This window comes from Hoplias malabaricus, chromosome 6, assembly GCF_029633855.1.
Source record: "Hoplias malabaricus isolate fHopMal1 chromosome 6, fHopMal1.hap1, whole genome shotgun sequence".
Taxonomy (NCBI): domain Eukaryota; kingdom Metazoa; phylum Chordata; class Actinopteri; order Characiformes; family Erythrinidae; genus Hoplias; species Hoplias malabaricus.
The window spans coordinates 41,898,098-41,918,528 of record NC_089805.1 but is presented as its reverse complement, the minus strand read 5'-3'; the positions used below and the strand labels follow the sequence as shown (position 1 = coordinate 41,918,528).

The window sequence follows — 20,431 nt, the reverse complement described above, 5'->3', positions numbered from 1 at the left end:
AATAACATTACCAATACATCAGAAATAAAATTCATAAGATATACAACGTGCCATGCATTTTCCAAATTTTAAATTCAGCAAACATCACAGAGGTGTGTTCTCTAGCTGTTTGCTTATTTTCACTGAGAGAATCAACACTGGACCAGACGTGACCAGCTTTTTAACACACAAGGCATAACTGACATCTGTTCACTAACACAACACAATCAGTTAGTGTTCTCCTCCAAGTGTGTTTAGCTCCAGTGACAGTTCACAAAGATGTGAGTTTGCTCTGTACATGTTTCAGAAGAAGCTTGGGCTGTCCCCCACCCCCTTGCAGTTCGTAGCACTGTGGCAGAAGGTGAAACTGCGATGAGAATAATAAATGAAAATGGGTTTGTATTTAATGAAAGCTATTTTTTTCCTCTCATCCACATGCACAGATTCTCCCAAACACAGACTTGGATTACAGGCATCTACACATAATTCACGCCTGCCACTGTCAGCACTATCACATAATTACAGTGTGACGATCGCAGGGAAAAGGTGGGAGGGTGGTAGAGAGAGAGAGAGAGAGAGAGAGAGAGAGCGCATGACAAATGCTAATCCCATCTGCCGCACACTGATTTAAATCTAATTAATATATAAAAGGTGTCAGAGAATGCATTTATCAAGTGTTTTAAACTGTTCTCTGACACCCATGTAGAAGGTGTGGTACGTGACTTTTGTCCAAGCTAAACAAAATGCCCAGATGCAGTTTACCACTCCCCTTTAAAAACCAGTGATAAGGCTCTGGAATGAAACAAGCTGTTTTTCCTTTTATAGAAGGCTCATGAGTCATTTGATGAGCCCTGCTCTGATTGGCCGACCAAAGGAGGCACTGTGTTAGTTCACACAGGCTCAACATGTCGAAATAAAACACTACAACTGTGTGAGATTTCACACATACCAGCCTCTGCTTGAAATACAAAAACCATCTCACTTAATACCACCTTTAAACAAACATCACTGCTCACAAACATCACCTCCTGCTTGATACCAACTTAAAACAACAGCTTTAAATAAATAAATAATCACACCCCAGTCATTCATTCATTCATTATCTGTAACCCTTATCCAGTTCAGGGTCGCGGTGGGTCCAGAGCCTACCTGGAATCATTGGGCGCAAGGCAGGAATACACCCTGGAGGGGGCGCCAGTCCTTCACAGGGCAACACACACTCACACACATTCACACCTACGGACACTTTTGAGTCGCCAATCCACCTACCAACGTCTGTTTTTGGAGTGTGGGAGGAAACCGGAGCACCAGGAGGTCAAATTAAAGGAACAATATTCAAAATACAATACATTTTATTTTAAATAATGACAGCTATGCAGCAGGAGAGACACCTGACAGAGTGCTGGGGGCAGAGATATGGAAATACCCACTGATTTAAAAAAATGACTGATAAATTAATATTAAAAGGTGTGGGGAAATGCTGTTCTCATGTTTGTTTATGTTCAGAAGCTCTGCTTCTTTTAAAGTGGAAAGTTATGTTTGGGGTGGGGGGGGGGCAGTTTGTATGTGGTTGAAAAAATAAATAAAAATCCATAGGTGTGTGTCTGTGTGTGTGTGCCACGAGTGAATGTGTTGCCCTATGAGGGACTTGTGTTCCTTCCAAGGTGTGATCCCGCCTTGCGCCCAGTGATTCCGGGTAGGCTCCGGCCCCACTGCGACCCTGAACTGGGTTGCAGACAATGAATGAATAAATGAAATTCAACTTGTCTGTAAGTGTTTATTCACTGAATTAACACAGAAACTCATTTGTAGCTTGATTAGTTTAGTTTTGTAGCACTTTCGGTGTTTATTGTCATGCAGTAAGTGCTCTCCTGAATTTAGAGTTAGTTCCATCTGCAGCAAAAATAAATCAATATTACCCACCTATGGAGCAGGAACAGAGCAATATCCTCATTTTGGTTATTGCTTTTAAACATTTAGAGGTCTACATGCAGAGAGCGAAAGCCTAGTATACAGGACTGAGAGAGAGAGAGAGAGAGAGAGAGAGAGAGAGAGAGAGATCACACTGCAGCTTTACTCCTCTCATCTGAATGCTGTCCATAAAGTGTAGCCTCCCACAGAAGAGATGTCCTCTTTCACAGCTGTGGGATATATTTTATTAATGTAAAAATGATGAACAGGGCGACACAGGGGCGCCGCAGCTAGAGTCGCTGTCACACAGCTCCAGGGTCCTGAGTTCAACTGCAGTATTGTGTTACTTTCTGTGAGGAGTGGGATGTATTTTCCCTGTGTCTGCATGGGTTTCCTCCAGGTGCTCCATTTTCTCGTCCCACAAACCAAAAAAGGTAGATTGCCCGTGTCCACAGGTGTGAGAGTAAACAAGAATGTCGTATCCTCTCTGAATGCGAGTCGTTTGCATTCTCCTCAATAAGTCAGGTTTGTTCAGCGTAGACACTGGACTGGGTTGTACCTTGTCTCCACTTCTGTTGCTGATATTCATGGACAGGATGGCAAGGTGTAGTCTTGGACGGAAGGCTTGATAAGGATGCCTTCTGCTGGAGGTTTATAAGGCATGGCAAACTGGAGTGAGGCCCCCAGGTACTGCCAGGTGTCAGTGAGGAATTGCGTCTCCTGGCTGGCCTGGGAAAGCACAGGATGGATCTTAGTCAGTCAATTGCGCCCAGTGTATTTAGAAAAATGTGCAAATGTGCAACGTACACTGAAATGTGTCTTCTGCATTTAACCCATCTGTGGCAGTGAACACTAGTGCACTAGGGGCTGTGAACACATACCCAGAGCGGCATGCAGCCATCCCCAGCACCCAGGGAGCTGTTGTGGGTTCAGTGCCTTGCTCAAGGGCAACTCGGTTGTGGATTGAGCGAGGAGGACAGTGCTGTTCTTTGCTGCCACTCGTGGGACTTGAACCAACAACCTCTCAGTCCTAAGCACTCTGCAGAACTTTCCTCCTTGTGGAACTGAGGTGGCAGTAAAAGGATCAAAATCTGCATAATCTATTAAAATGGACAGATTATGTGTTGTGAAGTCTTCTGGACCAAACATGATGTTTACATTTGCAGACGTCATTTTCCCAATATTCAACAGGCTCCAGATCCAGTTTCATTCTGAGGACATTATGGCAACTTTGTGTAAAGTTTGTCCAACGTAGGGTCAGTTCAGGTGGATGAATGGGTTTGTGGGTGGAGAACGGATAGAACAATTCAGTACAGTGGGATAGAAAACACACAGGTTTAAAACATCAGAGAGAGAGAGAGAGAGAGAGAAATGCAGAAAGAGACTGTAATAAAGAAGCATTTTTTTGCAGCAGATCTGATCAATGCCTGAGCTGAATCACTCTGTCAGCCTCAGCACATTCATTGGGATGAAGGAGTGTGTGTGCATGTGTGTGTTCACACAGTGAACCACATAGTTCCATTAATCACAGCACTTAGATCACACATCCCCAGGAGACACCCCTAGGACTCAAACCACTCACTCACAGAACTCTCCATATTCAAACACCCCACAGCTCCACATACACAGACCCCTCCAGTCTGTACACACACACACACACACACCCACACACCTTTCAACTGCAAACACACAGCCCTCAGCTCTAATTTCACATACATACACCCTCAGGTATACATACACACACACACCGCTCACACACCATAGACACAACTTAAAATCCTGGTTATGACGCTAAATCCTTTGAAGTGCTTACTCTTAAAGTCACTGCATCAAAAAGAGAGCACTCTTTTATGCTCATCAAAATCTATCGTCCTCCTGGACCTTATACAGAATTTCTTTGTGAATTTGCTGATTTTCTCAAGTGTAGTTATCGTTTCAGAAAAGGCCTTAATTGTTGGTGATTTCAATATTCACTTTGAGAAGGATCATGATCCACTTAAAATTGCATTTGAATCAGTTTTGGATGCGCTAGGGTTCACTCGGAATGTTACTGGGCCCACTCATCAATGCAAACACACATTGGACCTAGTGTTAACACGGGGCATTGAGATAAAGAATCTATCCAATCTCTCGCTACATGAGACCATCTCTGATCACCATCTGATCACATAGGAAATTGCGTTAAACTATGATATCTGTCCACAGACACGCTATATTAGAAAGCACACTATAACATCCTCAACTGTTAGTGATTTTATCAACAACCTTCCAGACCTTACCACCATTTCTTTTCCAACTCACCCAAATGACCTGGAGCTCATTACAAACAACCTACACCACTTATTGTGTACAAACCTAGATAGTGTTGCACCAGTCAAGACCAAACAATTTAGAGAGAAAAGGCTTGCTCCATGGTACAGTGACAGCACGCGTGCATTAAAACTGGCTGCTTGTAACCATGAACGTATATGGAGACACACACAACTAGAATGTTTCCGAACTGCACGGCAGCACAGCCTCACCGACTACAAACATGCCTTATCTAAAGCCAAATCACAGTACATCTCTTCCCTTATAGAAAACAACAAAGACAACCCTAGATTCCTTTTTAGCGCTGTATCAAATCTAATTGGCAACAAAAAGGAAATCAACCCCATTGTTCCCTCTGATTTCTGTAGCAATGACTTTATGAGGTTTTTTAATCATAAAATTGATTGCATTCGCCTCAAAATCCAAAATCAGTCCAAAGTCGCATCGGCTCTCGTAGATGAACCCCCCGCCAGCTCTGAGGTGCACTTAGACTACTTGAATTCTGTCGATGAAAATGACTTACTTAGATTAATTAGCTCATCTAAATCATCTTCATATTTTTACTGGATCCTGTACCAACACAATTATTTAAACAAATCTTACCTAAAGTCATTAGACCATTGCTCACAATAATAAACTCATCCCTCAACGTTGGATATGAACCTAAACCTCTGAAACTAGCGGTAATCAAACCAATTATTAAAAAACCCAATCTTGACCCTCTTGTACTCGCAAACTACAGGCCAATATCAAACCTCCCTTTTATTGCTAAGATTCTAGAAAAAGTCGTGTCACAGCAGTTGTGCTCTTATCTACAAAACAATGACATTCATGACATTTTTCAGTCTGGATTTAGACCAAATCACGGCACAGAAACAGCTCTAACAAGAGTAACTAATGACTTACTCCTTTCACATGATAAGGGCTATATCTCTATTCTGGTGCTGCTTGACCTTAGTGCAGCATTTGATACCATAGATCATGTGATGCTTCTTGATAGGCTGGAAAATCTGGTAGGAATAAAAGGATCTGCCCTCTCTTGCTTCAGATCTTATTTATCCGATCGTTATCAGTTTGTTTATCTGAATAATAAGTCCTCTAATCATACTTTAGTTAAATATGGTGTTCCACAAGGGTCAGTGCTTGGCCCTGTATTGTTCACACTCTACATGCTGCCACTGGGGAGACTAGTCCGTAAGCATGGGATTCAATTCCACTGTTACACAACTGTATATATCAGCCAAACCTAATGATGTTACCTGTCTGTGTAAAATAACAGAATGTCTAACTGAAATTAAAGACTGGATGATGCAAAATTTTCTCGTGTTAAATTCTGATAAAACTGAGGTCTTGTTACTAGGTAAAGATACTCAGACACATTCACTCAGAAATGCTGCTATTAATCTTGATAATTCAACAGTAAAACACAGTACCATCATTAAAAACTTAGGGGTAGCCTTTGATTTGACTCTCACATTTGATACCCACACATCCAATACAGTCAAAACCGCGAGAGAGAAACTAGTGCATGCTTTTATAACTTCACGGCTAGACTACTGCAGTGCGCTCCTGGCAGGGAGCTCGTGGAAAGCGTTACACAAGCTTCAGTTAGTTCAAATGCAGCAGCTAGGGTGCTCACTAGAGCTAGAAAATTCGACCATATCACCCCAGTTCTCTCGTCTCTACACTGACTACCCGTAAAACTTCACATTGACTATAAAATACTCCTCTTAGCTCATAAACCTCTAAATGGTTTAGGCCCGCAGTATCTTACTGAACTTCTCATTCCTTATTGCCCGTCACGTACACTTCGTTCACAGGACGCCCATCTACTCTTAGTTCCTCGCATTAAGAAAAACACTGCAGGAGGAAGAGCATTTTCTCACAAAGCTCCTCAACTCTGGAACAGCCTTCGTTTACTGTCCGGGGCTCAGACACACTGTCAGTCTTTAAATCGAGATTAAAAACCTACCTTTTCAAACAAGCTTTTGGTTAATCACTCACTTTCAGGTAACTCCTTCTCTATTAGTGTTAGAGCTGGTTTTCATATTATCACTGCTCTGTATTAACCCTGTCATACGACCATAGCTACAGCTCTTTTAGTTAGTTTTCTGATAAATGCCAACACGCTGTCTGTCGCTGGGTTCTCTTGCCTGACCCGTGGAAGCTTTATTCGCAGGACAATTTTGCCCGTTCTTTACCATGACCCTACTAACCTCTGTGTTTTTATTTGTTCCCTTTGTCTGGTTTTCATCCTCCTGTCTCTCTCTCATGCTTTGAGACGTCCTGCTGCTCTCCAGATGTTGCCCTGATCCAGCCCCTGTGTCCTGTACACGATCCTGGCCTTGTCTCATCTACACTATCATGCTTGTCCATGGTGTTTTATCTCAAATTAACTCCGCACCTACTTTTACCTCCCACAGAGTCACTGATCACCTCCTCCTTCCTCAGACTCATACATCACTAATATACTACATTCACATTACTATAACCCCTTCATCTGTCATCACTTCACTTTTACTTCTGTTCTGTTCTCTGTTGTGTCTCCGGTGTCGACCCGAGGTGGATGGGTTCCCCGTATGAGTCTTGGTTTCTTCCAAGGTTTCTTCCTCGTGTGCTGAGGTCCTTGTCACTGTTGCCCCTGGCTTGCTCATAGGAGGCTTGGACCTGGATCTCTGTAAAGCTGCTTAGTGACGACTTTCTGTTGTGAAAAGCGCTATATAAATACAATTTGATTGATTTGATTGATCTGTATACACACACACACCTTCCAGCTTCATACAAATACCCCAAATGTTCACATTTACACTTACACACACACACCACTCAGCTGTGTACACACACACACACACACACACACACACACCTTTCAAATTCATACACACACCCCTCGGGTCTATACTCTCACTCACACACACACACACACACACCTCTCGGGGTCCGTACTCACACACACACACACACACCCCCCTCGGGTCTGTACTCCCAAACACACCCCTCGACCCCCCCCCCCCAACTCACAAAAACCCACAGCCCCAAAACACCTCTAGTCTGCTCCCAGATTTTCCCCAGGTGTGGCTTTATTTATATTTAATAATATAAATATAAATTAATAATTCATATAATACACTCATCAAGTATGAGCAAAGGTACAGGAGCAACACAAACAAACCAGAGTCACACAGAAACAATAGAACAGAATCAAAGAGAAAAACAGAACTGACCACCGGCTACCTGCCTCCACATTAACACATCTGTCAGCGCCTGCCAACATCTGTCCACCCCCAAATCTGCAAAGATGAGTACAGCTGGAGAAATGAGCGTATGGAAAAAGAAGAGCAGACTTACAGGAATTCCTCTTACTGCTGTCGGCCGAGCCTGGGGAAGACATGCTGGACACACACTCACACTCACACACAAACACAAGGATAAGAATCCCCTCACACAGCAACAAGCTGCAGGACCCTCATCCTCACACACACCCACACCCTCTCACACGTCCGCGATGCTGCAGCGAGAGATTCAGGGACGAGCAAGTGAGAGCAGTGTGTTCAGACAGCACTGAAGCGAACTGACTGGGAGGAGAGAACACACACAGACACACACACACACACACACACACACACACACACACACACACACAGAGAAAGAAGAGCTGGGAACATACCACTGAGAGCCTGAGAATGAGGGGGAGATAAGAAAGAAAAAGAGATGTGTTTTGAATTAAATCATTTATATTTTAGACACAGGCTGATACCAAGCTCCTCTCACACAGCTGTGTGAGTCCTTCCTTTCAACGTCTGAATAGATCTCAACAACGTGAGTCCAAAAGGATGTGTAGCTGTTGAGAGCCCCTCACTGGAAAAAGAAAATAGACACATAAGAAGCACATTTGCCCGTTAAACAACTAAGCCTCTTGTATTCTCAGAGTAATGATGGACAATAATTCAACACCAATATATGTAGGAAATGACTTTTAAACACATTTGTGATATTTTGATACATTTTATATATAGCATCTGTCACTGACTCACTAAAAGTGTGTCTGTGTGAGACAATCACTAGAATCGGTGTGCGTGTGTGTGTGTTCATCACTGAAAGCGCCAAGAGGAGGTCTTTTTTAATTAAAAGCCCTCTGCATTATATTTAATAAAATTCTGAAACACCAGCTACAGTAATTTATACAAACAGCTGTTCTCTCAGTTCATTTCAAATGTGTGTTTTTTCAAATGTTTACTATGCCCAACAATTGCGTATTTGCAGAATTTATTTATATAAGTTAAAAATTGTACTTATATAATACAACTCACAATTATACACTGCAAAAGTTCTCTTTCCATTTACAGAGTTCTTGGTGGATTTATTTATAAAATGTATGGTTTTATAGGAAGTACCAACATGTATTTTTGGACTGTGGGTGGAAACACACCACACTCCTCACAGACAGTCAACCGGAGGAAACCCACGCAGACACAAGGAGAACACACCACACTCCTCACAGACAGTCACCCGGAGGAAACCCACGCAGACACAGGGAGAACACACCACACTCCTCACAGACAGTCACCCAGAGGAAACCCATGCAGACACAGGGAGAACACACCACACTCCTCACAGACAGTCAACCGGAGGAAACCCACGCAGACACAGGGAGAACACACCACACTCCTCACAGACAGTCACCCGGAGGAAATCCACGCAGACACAGGGAGAACACACCACACTCCTCACAGACAGTCACCCAGAGGAAACCCATGCAGACACAGGGAGAACACACCACACTCCTCACAGACAGTCACCCGGAGGAAACCCACGCAGACACAGGGAGAACACACCACACTCCTCACAGACAGTCACCCGGAGGAAACCCACGCTGACACAGGGAGAACACACCACACTCCTCACAGACAGTTACCCAGAGGAAACCCATGCAGACACAGGGAGAACACACCACACTCCTCACAGACAGTCACCCGGAGGAAACCCACACAGACACAGGGAGAACACACCACACTCCTCACAGACAGTCACCCGGAGGAAGCCCACGCAGACACAGGGAGAACACACCACACTCCTCATAGACAGTCACCCGGAGGAAACCCACACAGACACAGAGAAAACACACCACACTCCTCACAGTCAGTCACCCGGAGGAAACCCACGCAGACACAGGGAGAACACACCACACTCCTCACAGACAGTCACCTGGAGGAAACCCACGCAGACACAGGGAGAACACACCACACTCCTCACAGACAGTCACCCGGAGGAAACCCACACAGACACAGGGAGAACACACCACACTCCTCACAGACAGTCACCCGGAGGAAACCCACGCAGACACAGAGAGAACACACCACACTCCTCAGTCACCCCGAGCGGGACTTGAACCCACAACCTCCAGGTCCCTCAAGCTGTGTGACGCTACCTGCTTCACCACCGAGCCACCCATTATTATTATATTATTATCAACTGAAATTAAGATATATATCATGATATAAACTTTGGCCTAATCCTCTATCATATGCTTTATCTCAGAGCAAATAACTGGTCTTCCCAAAGCCCTGACCTCACAATGTGTCTGAGATTACTCAGATTGAGTGAAGCAGAAATAAAAAAACATCCGCCTCTTGATTTTCTTTTGTATGCAAGACTAATTTACTGTGGTAATGGATACTAAATCAAGTCATGACCCTCCCTTACTTGAATGTTATGAAAATGCTACATAACAGTATCAGAGTGAAACAGACCTCGTCCCTGTAGCCCTGTAGTTCTATTAGCCGAGCGAAATAACTGCATTCACTCTCCACAAAACCCAAAGGTCTTCAATCATAATGTCAATACAGAGCCTCTAACTCTCTCACTGAACTTCAACACTCCTAATGGCCCTTCACTGGAGCCCAGATCCAATCCAGCGCAGCACTGAGCATTAGCAATTATTAAATCAAAAGGTTTTACCCCTCAGACCAAAGAATTGTTGCTCAACCAGCACTGCATTCATTACATATCCTTACACACATTATATATATATATATATATATATATATATATATATATATATATATATTAGAGGCTGATCTCCTACCCTCTTTCAAAAGTTACATAGTACACTTTCTGCAGTGCTGAGCCCAGAGAAGCAGGGACAGTGACTCTATTCTCCTTATTACAAGTCAGAAGATGCATCACAATAATTTTGAATATGCAATATTAAGAAAAATATACTATCCATTCATTCATTCATTCATTATCTGTAACCCTTATCCAATTCAGGGTTGCGGTGGGTCCAGAGCCTACCTGGAATCATTGGGCGCAAAGCTGGAATACAACCTGGAGGGGGTGCCAGTCCTTCACAGGGCAACACTGCGATACTACCTGCTGCACCTGTGTTCCTTTAATGAAAATGAAAAGGACGTAATTAATTGGGCCTAGCCAAGCCTGAGATGGTCATACATGAGATGTCAGTTGTGACCTAGACAGATATAAATTTAGGGCTGGACAATAATTCAATATCAATATAAATTACAATATAAAATGTTTCAATAAAAATGCTATGATTTTTAAACCCATTTTCAATATATACCATTTACAGCATCTGTGACTGACTGACAATCATTACAGGGCACTCATCAGTCGTCAGTTCAGCACTTAAGTTAACAAAAAAGTTAACAAAGCCAAAAAGTATGTGTTTGATGGTGATGCCATGTCTCTTGTTTCTTCTGGGAAGTTTTTCAGTAGATTTTATACTGTTTGTATCAATAGAAGAATTATATCATATCAACCAAAATATTAATTTTGGCCGTATCATCCAGCCCTATATACCATGTCCCCAGGAGTGTTAGTGTTCATGTAGGTCAGTGTCAGGCTTGTGCAGGTGTCATGGGAGTTAGATTTATTAGTAAATAACCAGTAAAAATGATAAAAATTGCAATTTATATTTTGAAATTGTAATATTTGCCTTAGATACCAGAGCTCTGATACAGCCATTAATTATAAATTGATGTTTGCTGATCATATGCAGCCTGACCTTGGAGAGACTCTTAGGAGAGAAATACAGTAGTCAGACTTCTCAGGGCTTTCAGCCTCAGGCTAAACTCCCACCTCCAGCCTGTAGAAACCCCCCTGAACCCTGCACACCTCCCCCACTGCTGAAGACACATTGACTCTGAATCGATTACCATGGCTAGTGGTGCTGAATGTGAACGAGAAGGGTATGAAAGCAGAGATGAGTAAAAGCAGAGATTGATCAGTTCTTTCGTCTCCTCAAACTCTCATGGGACTTCACCAGGGCTGAGGTATACTGGTGTGAGCATGTCCAAGTTCAGGCTATTGCTTGTGGTGGGAGGTAAACTGTGTTGTGTGTGTGTTTAGATTATATCACACTAGAAGAATCAAAAGCTGTTGACACCCTCACACTGTGGAAATTTCATTTCTTTTGTAGCGCCTTCAATCAATCAAATTGTATTTATATAGCGCTTTTCAACAACAGAAAGTCGTCAAAAAGCAGCTTTACAGAGATCCGGGTCCAAGCCTCCTATGAGCGAGCCAGGGGCAACAGTGGCAAGGAAAAGCTCCCTCAGCACACGAGGAAGAAACCTTGGAAGGAACCAAGACTCATACGAGGAACCCATCCACCTCGGGTCGACACTGGAGACACAACAGAGAACAGAGCAGAAGTAAAAGTGAAGTGATGACAGATGAAGGGGTTATAGTAATGTGAATGTAGTATATTAGTGGTGTATGAGTCTGAGGAAGGAGGAGGTGATCAGTGACTCTGTGTGAGTTAAAAGTAGATGCAGAGTTAATTTGAGATAAAATTAACAGAGACAGAGAGCGTTTTGGCGTTTACCAGAAAACTAACTAAAAGAGCTGTAGCTATGGTCATATGACAGGGTTAATACAGAACAGTGATAATATGAAAACCAGCTCTAACACCAATAGAGAAGGAGTAACCTGAAAGTGAGGGATTAACCAAAAGCTTGTTTGAAAAGGTAGGTTTTTAATCTAGATTTAAAGACTGAGAGTGTGTCTGAGCCCCGAACAGTAAACGAAGGCTATTCCAGAGTTGAGGAGCTTTGTGAGAAAATGCTCTTCCTCCTGCAGTGTTTTTCTTAATGCGAGGAACTAAGAGTAGATGGGCGTCCTGTGAACGAAGTGTACGTGACGGGCAATAAGGTATGAGAAGTTCAGTAAGATACTGCGGGCCTAAACCATTTAGAGGTTTATGAGCTAAGAGGAGTATTTTATAGTCAATGTGAAGTTTTACGGGTAGTCAGTGTAGAGACGAGAGAACTGGGGTGATATGGTCGAATTTTCTAGCTCTAGTGAGCACCCTAGCTGCTGCATTTGAACTAACTGAAGCTTGTGTAACGCTTTCCACGAGCTCCCTGCCAGGAGCGCACTGCAGTAGTCTAGCCGTGAAGTTATAAAAGCATGCACTAGTTTCTCTCTCGCGGTTTTGACTGTATTGGATGTGTGGGTATCAAATGTGAGAGTCAAATCAAAGGCTACCCCTAAGTTTTTAATGATGGTACTGTGTTTTACTGTTGAATTATCAAGATTAATAGCAGCATTTCTGAGTGAATGTGTCTGAGTATCTTTACCTAGTAACAAGACCTCAGTTTTATCAGAATTTAACACGAGAAAATTTTGCATCATCCAGTCTTTAATTTCAGTTAGACATTCTGTTATTTTACGTAGACAAGCAACATCATTAGGTTTGGCTGATATATACAGTTGTGTGTCATCAGCGTAACAGTGGAATTGAATCCCATGCTTACGGACTAGTCTCCCCAGTGGCAGCATGTAGAGTGTGAACAATACGGGGCCAAGCACTGATCCTTGTGGAACACCATATTTAACTAAAGTATGATTAGAGGATTTATTATTCAGATAAACAAACTGATAACGGTCAGATAAATAGGATCTGAAGCAAGAGAGGGCAGATCCTGTTATTCCTACCAGATTGTCCAGCCTATCAAGAAGCATCACATGATCTATGGTATCAAACGCTGCACTAAGGTCAAGCAGCACCAGAATAGAGATATAGCCCTTATCATGTGAAAGGAGTAAGTCATTAGTTACTCTTGTTAGAGCTGTTTCTGTGCTGTGATTTGGTCTAAATCCAGACTGAAAAATGTCATGAATGTCATTGTTTTGTAGGTAAGAGCACAACTGCTGTGACACGACTTTTTCTAGAATCTTAGCAATAAAAGGGAGGTTTGATATTGGCCTGTAGTTTGCGAGTACAAGAGGGTCAAGATTGGGTTTTTTAATAATTGGTTTGATTACCGCTAGTTTCAGAGGTTTAGGTTCATATCCAACGTTGAGGGATGAGTTTATTATTGTGAGCAATGGTCTAATGACTTTAGGTAAGATTTGTTTAAATAATTGTGTTGGTACAGGATCCAGTAAAAATATGAAGATGATTTAGATGAGCTAATTAAACTAAGCAAGTCATTTTCATCGACAGAACTGAAGTAGTCTAAGTGCACCTCAGAGCTGGCAGGGGGTTCATCTACGAGAGCCGATGCGACTTTGGACTGGTTTTGGATTCTGAGGCGAATGCAATCCATTTTATCATTAAAAAACCTCATAAAGTCATTGCTACAGAAATCAGAGGGAACAATGGGGTTGATTTCCTTTTTGTTGCCCATTAGATTTGATACAGCGCTAAAAAGGAATCTAGGGTTGTCTTTGTTGTTTTCTATAAGGGAAGAGATGTACTGTGATTTGACTTTAGATAAGGCATGTTTGTAGTCAGTGAGGCTGTGCTGCCGTGCAGTTCGGAAACATTCTAGTTTTGTGTGTCTCCGTTTACATTCATGGTTACGAGCAGCCAGTTTTAATGCACGCGTGCTGTCACTGTACCATGGAGCTAGTCTTTTCTCTCTAAATTGTTTGGTCTTGACTGGTGCAACTCTATCTAGGTTTGTACACAGTAAAGTTTGTAGGTTGTTTGTATGGAGCTCGAGGTCATTAGGGTGAGTTGGAAAAGAAATGGTGGTAAGGTCTGGAAGGTTGTTGATAAAATCACTAACAGTTGAGGTTGTTATAGTGCACTTTCTAATATAGTGTGTCTGTGGACAGATATCATAGTTTAAGGCAATTTCCTATGTGATCAGATGGTGATCAGAGATGGTTTTAGGTAGCGAGAGATTCTAATTCGGCTTAAGTGAGCTCTGCCTTTTTAGGCCAAAATAGAACAAGAGAAAGGGAGCCAGAGCAATTTGACCTTGATGTATGGTGGAAGCTGATGGAGCACACCTTGATGAACATGATTAGTTCCCTGACTGTTCTCCCAGCCACATATCAACCATGCAAACACACGCAAAAATAAAAAAAAAAAAAAAAGCAAAAAAAGCAAAATAACCCAGAAGCATTCTAAAAGTGTGAGGCAGAAAGCATGCTGGGAGCCAGACCAGGACCCTCTCTACTCCTGTGGCCATTGCCACAGTATAAACCACCTCATTCCATTTTAAAGGTGAACATTTGTTTTAAGGTGAGGGTAAGGGTTACTGTATGAATCTGAATTCATTATGTTGATGTTCCTGAAGACACCTAAAATGTATTTCATTGTACTGGCTCTTTAGCTCCCCGATATACAACATAGACACGCACAGCTCAAGCTCCATGGTGAGGGACAGCGTAGTACAAATGTGGTCACACCAATGAACATCAGGTTTAGTCCAAAGCTAAACCCATGCTAACAACCCTCATTAAAAAATGAAGGGAAAAACAACCCATTTCCCCAGTTCCCTGACTGAAAGGAAACATACACAACTCTCAAACAAAACTGATGTTTAAACCTACACCCCATGAACCAGAGTGCAACTGTATAAAAACACCAGAGAAGGGCTAGTTTAAAAGAGCTAAGCTAATCTCAACTACCCCCCACTGGGTACAAACAAACAAAACACACACAAGCATTGAGTAGAGCAAACAAACAGATGAAAACAAGCAAACCAATTAAAACAAACAAGCAATGGAGCAAGCATGCAAGCAAGAAAATGAAAAACAAACAATAAAAGCTCAAATAAACAAACAAGCAGGCAAAATACACAAGTAATCAAACAGACACATGAGTAAAAGGTAAAAAGGCTGGTGCTGAGGGAGTCTCTTTTGTATTTCCCACCTGTTGATGTCATAACATGGACGGCTGTATGAAGACAAAAGACACTGGATCACAGACTGGACTTGATTCTTGACCTGAGAAGACAGAACAGAGGCACAAACCGACTACCATTAAAATAACAGATTCTTCCTGTATACTGCCCCTAGTGGTTGCTTCAGGATGTTTGACAATCACAAATATATATATATGTATACAGCATATATAAAACACTTGGTCACTTTATTACTTTTCCAGCAGTAAGGTTTTTGCTTCAAAAATCTCTCCTATGCTAACGCTAAAGTTCACTTTACTAAATCAAGTTGTGAAAAGGCTTTAACCTACATTTTATTTAAATATTTTTGTACCAATTGTGTTTTAAGGGAATATGCTTTTGAACAGGTTTTTTTTATATATTGTAGGACTATTTGTGATTGTACTGATGTTTTCTATGAATGGACAGACAATCAACTGTGTACATGTTTTCAGTGCGTGTTTTATTTAACCTTTTCTAATGAAAACAGTCAAAATAAATCCAATGATTTTAAACACTGCTAACTGCAGCAGCATTTACTTCTTCAATTTAATTCTTGCTTTAAACTGCAAAGGTTTCGCAACATACACTGTCAGCTCAATTTAGTTTTATAAAACGTTTGACACAAAATTCACTCAATAAAACCTCACCTGAGGCTGCACCAGAGACTCTTTGGGAGAAGCTTTACACTAGATGCTGTAACATTTCTGTGAGGATTTGCTGGCAACCCGCCACAAGAGCATTACAAGACCCTTCATTTTAGAGGAAACACTGGATGAGCAGGGATCCTCAGACATGGTCATGTAGTCTATGTACCCAGTGGGTTCTGTGAGAGTGGTGTGTGTCGGGTGGGGAGTGGGGAGTGGGGAGGAATAATACATTTACTAATAAAGTCATGAATGTGACCCAAGATTCTGAATAACAGTGTTTTGGCGTGAGGAGGCGGTGATCTCAGATCGATAGGAGGCACTCCTTAGCTCTTTGAAATCGACATCAGAAGACTCTTAGTCTGAGGGGGCAGATCTTTTCCTGGGCTTCGTGTTTGATTTGCTCTAAGCTCAAATAAACAAACTTTCTGCATGGCTTAAACCTCCTCTCTGATGGTGTGTGTGTGTGTGTGGCACTTTCTATAAATCATGTGTTCACAACGATTTATACAAGCATGGGTAAGGTGTAATGTGGCATACATAAATGTGTTATATTCCAAGACATGCAGTTGTATATTGTAGCTGTTTATAATCAGTCACAGTTACTCCCTGTAAAACTCCATAAACCAAAGTATATGACTTTATGGTATTAGGTTTCATAGTGCATTTTAACACGATGTTGTTTTGATAAGAACACTACAAATATAATAAAGCAATTCTCCTTAATTTTCCCTTAAAGGAACACTAGGTAATATTTGATGTTTTTGCTCCTGGGCTCCCCCTACAGTTGCATCTTTTTACAGTGACAGTAGACACGGACCACACAGGGCACTTTAATTTTGCTGTGACTTATTTCACTCTGCACAGCATGAATGTGCACATGACGGGGCTCCTCTATCAGCAGATACAAATCAGCAAAAAAATTATGCCAGTATATTTACTTCCTACCAGTCACTAGAGGGCTTGTAAAACACACTGTTTTATATTAAAGGAAAAGCTAAACGCGTCTGTGGTGGTGCAGCATGTAGTGTTGAAGTTACATAGCTCTAGGGCCCTGGAGGTTGTGGGTTCAAGTCCTGCTCTGAGTGACTGTCTGTGAGGAGAACTGTGAACGTCATCTTTAGTGAAGTCAGGTTCTGATGTAGGAAGTTTAGGTTTAAATAACAAACACCACTCCAAACTCATCCCACCAGGGGCACTCATCTGCAGCTGCTCCAGAGTGCCCTCATTACATTAAATGTTTTTCGATGGAGGTTATCCAAGCTGTGTGTTCAGAATTGAACTTTTATTTTAAACATTCACATTCAAAGGATATGTGCACTTTAAAAGAGCCGGCGGTTGTGTGCTAAGTGAAGCAGATTTTATCACTGAATATTTTTCTATTGAGGACAGAGCAGCCACTTTGAGGGAGTGATGTTTAGAGTGCACATTAGCAAATTATTTCCATTCACTGCCCCGTTCCACACAAACCATGAGGCAGAATCCTGTGTGTGTTCTTATCACTGCTGTTTGAATGGGCTTTGAATGGGGAAGAGTGTTCTTACTGTATCTCTGACCTGGATTTCATTCAGAGAGCATCAAAGAGGTTTCAGCGCACAAAAGACTCCTTTACAGCAGCAGAGAGCTAAAGCACTGATGGCTAATATAGATGATCACAACAGTACATAATAAGAAAAGAAGACACAAGAGGGACAGACTCTGTGGTGTGCCCTGCAGACCCCAGTGCCAGAACGCTGGCCACCTCTCAGGAAACCTTGAATAAAACTGAAAAACCGATGGATGAAATGTTAGTCATATTTCTATGCCTCTATCATTCGTTCATGCATTGTCTGAAACTGCTTATCAATTTCAGGGTTGTGGCGGGTCTGCAGCCTACCCGGAGTTACTGGGTGCAAGGCAGGAACACATCCTGAAAGGGGCACCAGTCTTACACTGGGTGACACACACACACTCACTCCTACGGACACTTTTGAATTACCAATCCACCTACCAACGTGTGTTTTTGGACTGTGGGAGGAAACCGGAGCACCCGGATTAAACCCACGCAGACACAGGGAGAACACACCACACTCCTCACAGACAGTCACCCGGAGCAGGACTTGAACCCACAACTTCCAGGTCCCTGTAGCTGTGTGACTGTGACACTACCTGCTGCACCACCCCACATATGTCATGTTTCTATCAAAACTCAACAGACAGTGACGTCTGGCAAAAGGGAACCTCCGGCCTGGAGAAAGCACAGTGCTGAGAGACAACCACTGACTCATCAGTTATTGTAAACATCCAAATATAATATTTCTTTGTTATGATTTGTTTTATTAGGGTGCAGCACGGTGGTGCAGCAGGTAGGTGTTCTCCCTGTGTCTGTGTGGGTTTCCTCCGGGTGATTGTCTGTGAGGAGTGTGGTGTGTTCTCCGTGTGTCTGCGTGGATTTCCTCCGGGTGACTGTCTGTGAGGAGTGTGGTGTGTTCTCCCTGTGTCTGCGTGGGTTTCCTCCGGGTGACTGTCTGTGAGGAGTGTGGTGTGTTCTCTCTGTGTCTGCGTGGGTTTCCTCCGGGTGACTGTCTGTGAGGAGTGTGGTGTGTTCTCCCTGTGTCTGCGTGGGTTTCCTCCGGGTGACTGTCTGTGAGGAGTGTGGTATGTTCTCCCTGTGTCTGCGTGGGTTTCCTCCGGGTGACTGTCTGTGAGGAGTGTGGTGTGTTCTCCCTGTGTCTGTGTGGGTTTCCTCCGGGTGACTGTCTGTGAGGAGTGTGGTGTGTTCTCCCTGTGTCTGCGTGGGTTTCCTCCGGGTGACTGTCTGTGAGGAGTGTGGTGTGTTCTCCCTGTGTCTGCGTGGGTTTCCTCCGGGTGACTGTCTGTGAGGAGTGTGGTGTGTTCTCCCTGTGGCTGTGTGGGTTTCCTCCGGGTGATTGTCTGTGAGGAGTGTGGTATGTTCTCCCTGTGTCTGTGTGGGTTTCCTCCAGGTGATTGTCTGTGAGGAGTGTGGTGTGTTCTCCCTGTGTCTGTGTGGGTTTCCTCCGGGTGACTGTCTGTGAGGAGTGCGGTCTCTAGGTGTGTGTGAGTGTGTGTCACCCTGTGAAGGACTGGTTCCCCCTCCAGGGTGCCTTGTGCCCAGTGATTCCATGTAGGCTCCAGACCCACGGCGACCCTGAACTGGATAAGGGTTACAGACAATGAATGAATGTTTTATTAGGTGTACAAACAAGTTTTAAAGCATTTTGTGTAATGTGCAGTTGTATTTGCATATTCAAACATTCTCGTGCCCTTTATTATTTTATGGTAACTGTTGCCCAAGAACAAAACAAATCAGATGCAGTGATGAATATTTCTCACTGGAAATTTTCAAACTATTTATTATCAGGAAGTTATTTTTTGTTAAATAAAATTACAATTCTCATATTTAATACTAATACAACAATGATCATAAAATAAAAAATTACAAATATGTTACAAAAACACTTTAAAACTTATTTGTACCTCTAATAAACAAATTCTATAAAAGTTTTTTTTTTTTTTTTTTACAACTGATGAGGCGCAAACAGCTTTATACAATTAGTATTATTTCTGTCACTAAGCAAGGTCCTATCCACTGGTGGTGCTGTTTCACTAAACTCAAACTCTCTGGTATGTACCTGAAGAAGGGCTACAGAAAGAGCACTGTAATCTGTTTATTTGTGAGTGTCAAACAAGCACAAAAGGCAAGGTAAGGCAAGTCAAGTTTATTTATAGAGCACCATACAAAAGCAATAATAAAAATCATAAACGTCCAATAAAACAATGAAAAACCTGCAGTAAAAGGAAATACATAAAAAGAGTAAAATGATTAAATGATAAAAAATGATTTAAAAAAAACACCACCATTTCTAATCTTTCAGAGCTTGCAGTTAGGTCTGGGGTTAAGGTTATGTTTAACAACAGCCTTACACAAGCACAAAGCACTGCTGTTTCTAACATTTTGAAGCTTAAAGGAGCAATCTGCAATGTATTTAGTGTACTAAATCAAACAATGACCAGTAGGCATCGTCAGAGATTAAGGAAATATTCTAAGTTGAAGCACTGGCATCCCTGAGAGCTGTGCTGCAGCCAGGATATTCTTCTCAGCGGAGACCCATTCCCAGGTTGCAAATAAGTGAAAAGAGATGGTGTTAGATTCTACCAGACTTAAAACGCCTCAGCATCAGCAGTCAGACTGAGTAAAACCAGGGAAAATACTGGCAAAGTATTTAAAAGATGGAGATGGCTTAGATCCCAGGGAGATTTTCTCCTCAAAAGGTGAGCAAGTCATTTCCGAAAAACTATAAAATTACAGATGTTTTAGATGAATATAATAAGTAGAGTGCGGATAACAGATATAAACTCTGTGGTCTGGGCGTCTTCAACCAATAAATTTGGGAGTTAATGTTGTTTTTACTGTAACTTTATCCTCATATAGTCCCCTACCTT

At 42.3% G+C, this 20,431-nt stretch overlaps 1 protein-coding gene across 2 annotated transcripts in view; it reads right to left on the bottom strand.

The window, feature by feature from the left end:
- Window positions 1-15,397, bottom strand: part of dtnbp1b (dystrobrevin binding protein 1b) — a 67,097-nt gene extending 51,700 nt beyond the window's left edge. Inside the window, exon 1 of one of the 2 annotated variants that reach the window (XM_066673815.1) lies at window positions 15,332-15,397. In XM_066673815.1, the coding sequence (XP_066529912.1) occupies window positions 15,332-15,344 (13 nt within the window). In that variant the 5' untranslated portion in view covers window positions 15,345-15,397. Of the gene's footprint in view, window positions 1-7,548; window positions 7,772-15,331 lie in introns of those variants that run through there. The other variant, XM_066673814.1, reaches the window with a different exon arrangement.
- Window positions 15,398-20,431: the final 5,034 nt, after the last annotated feature.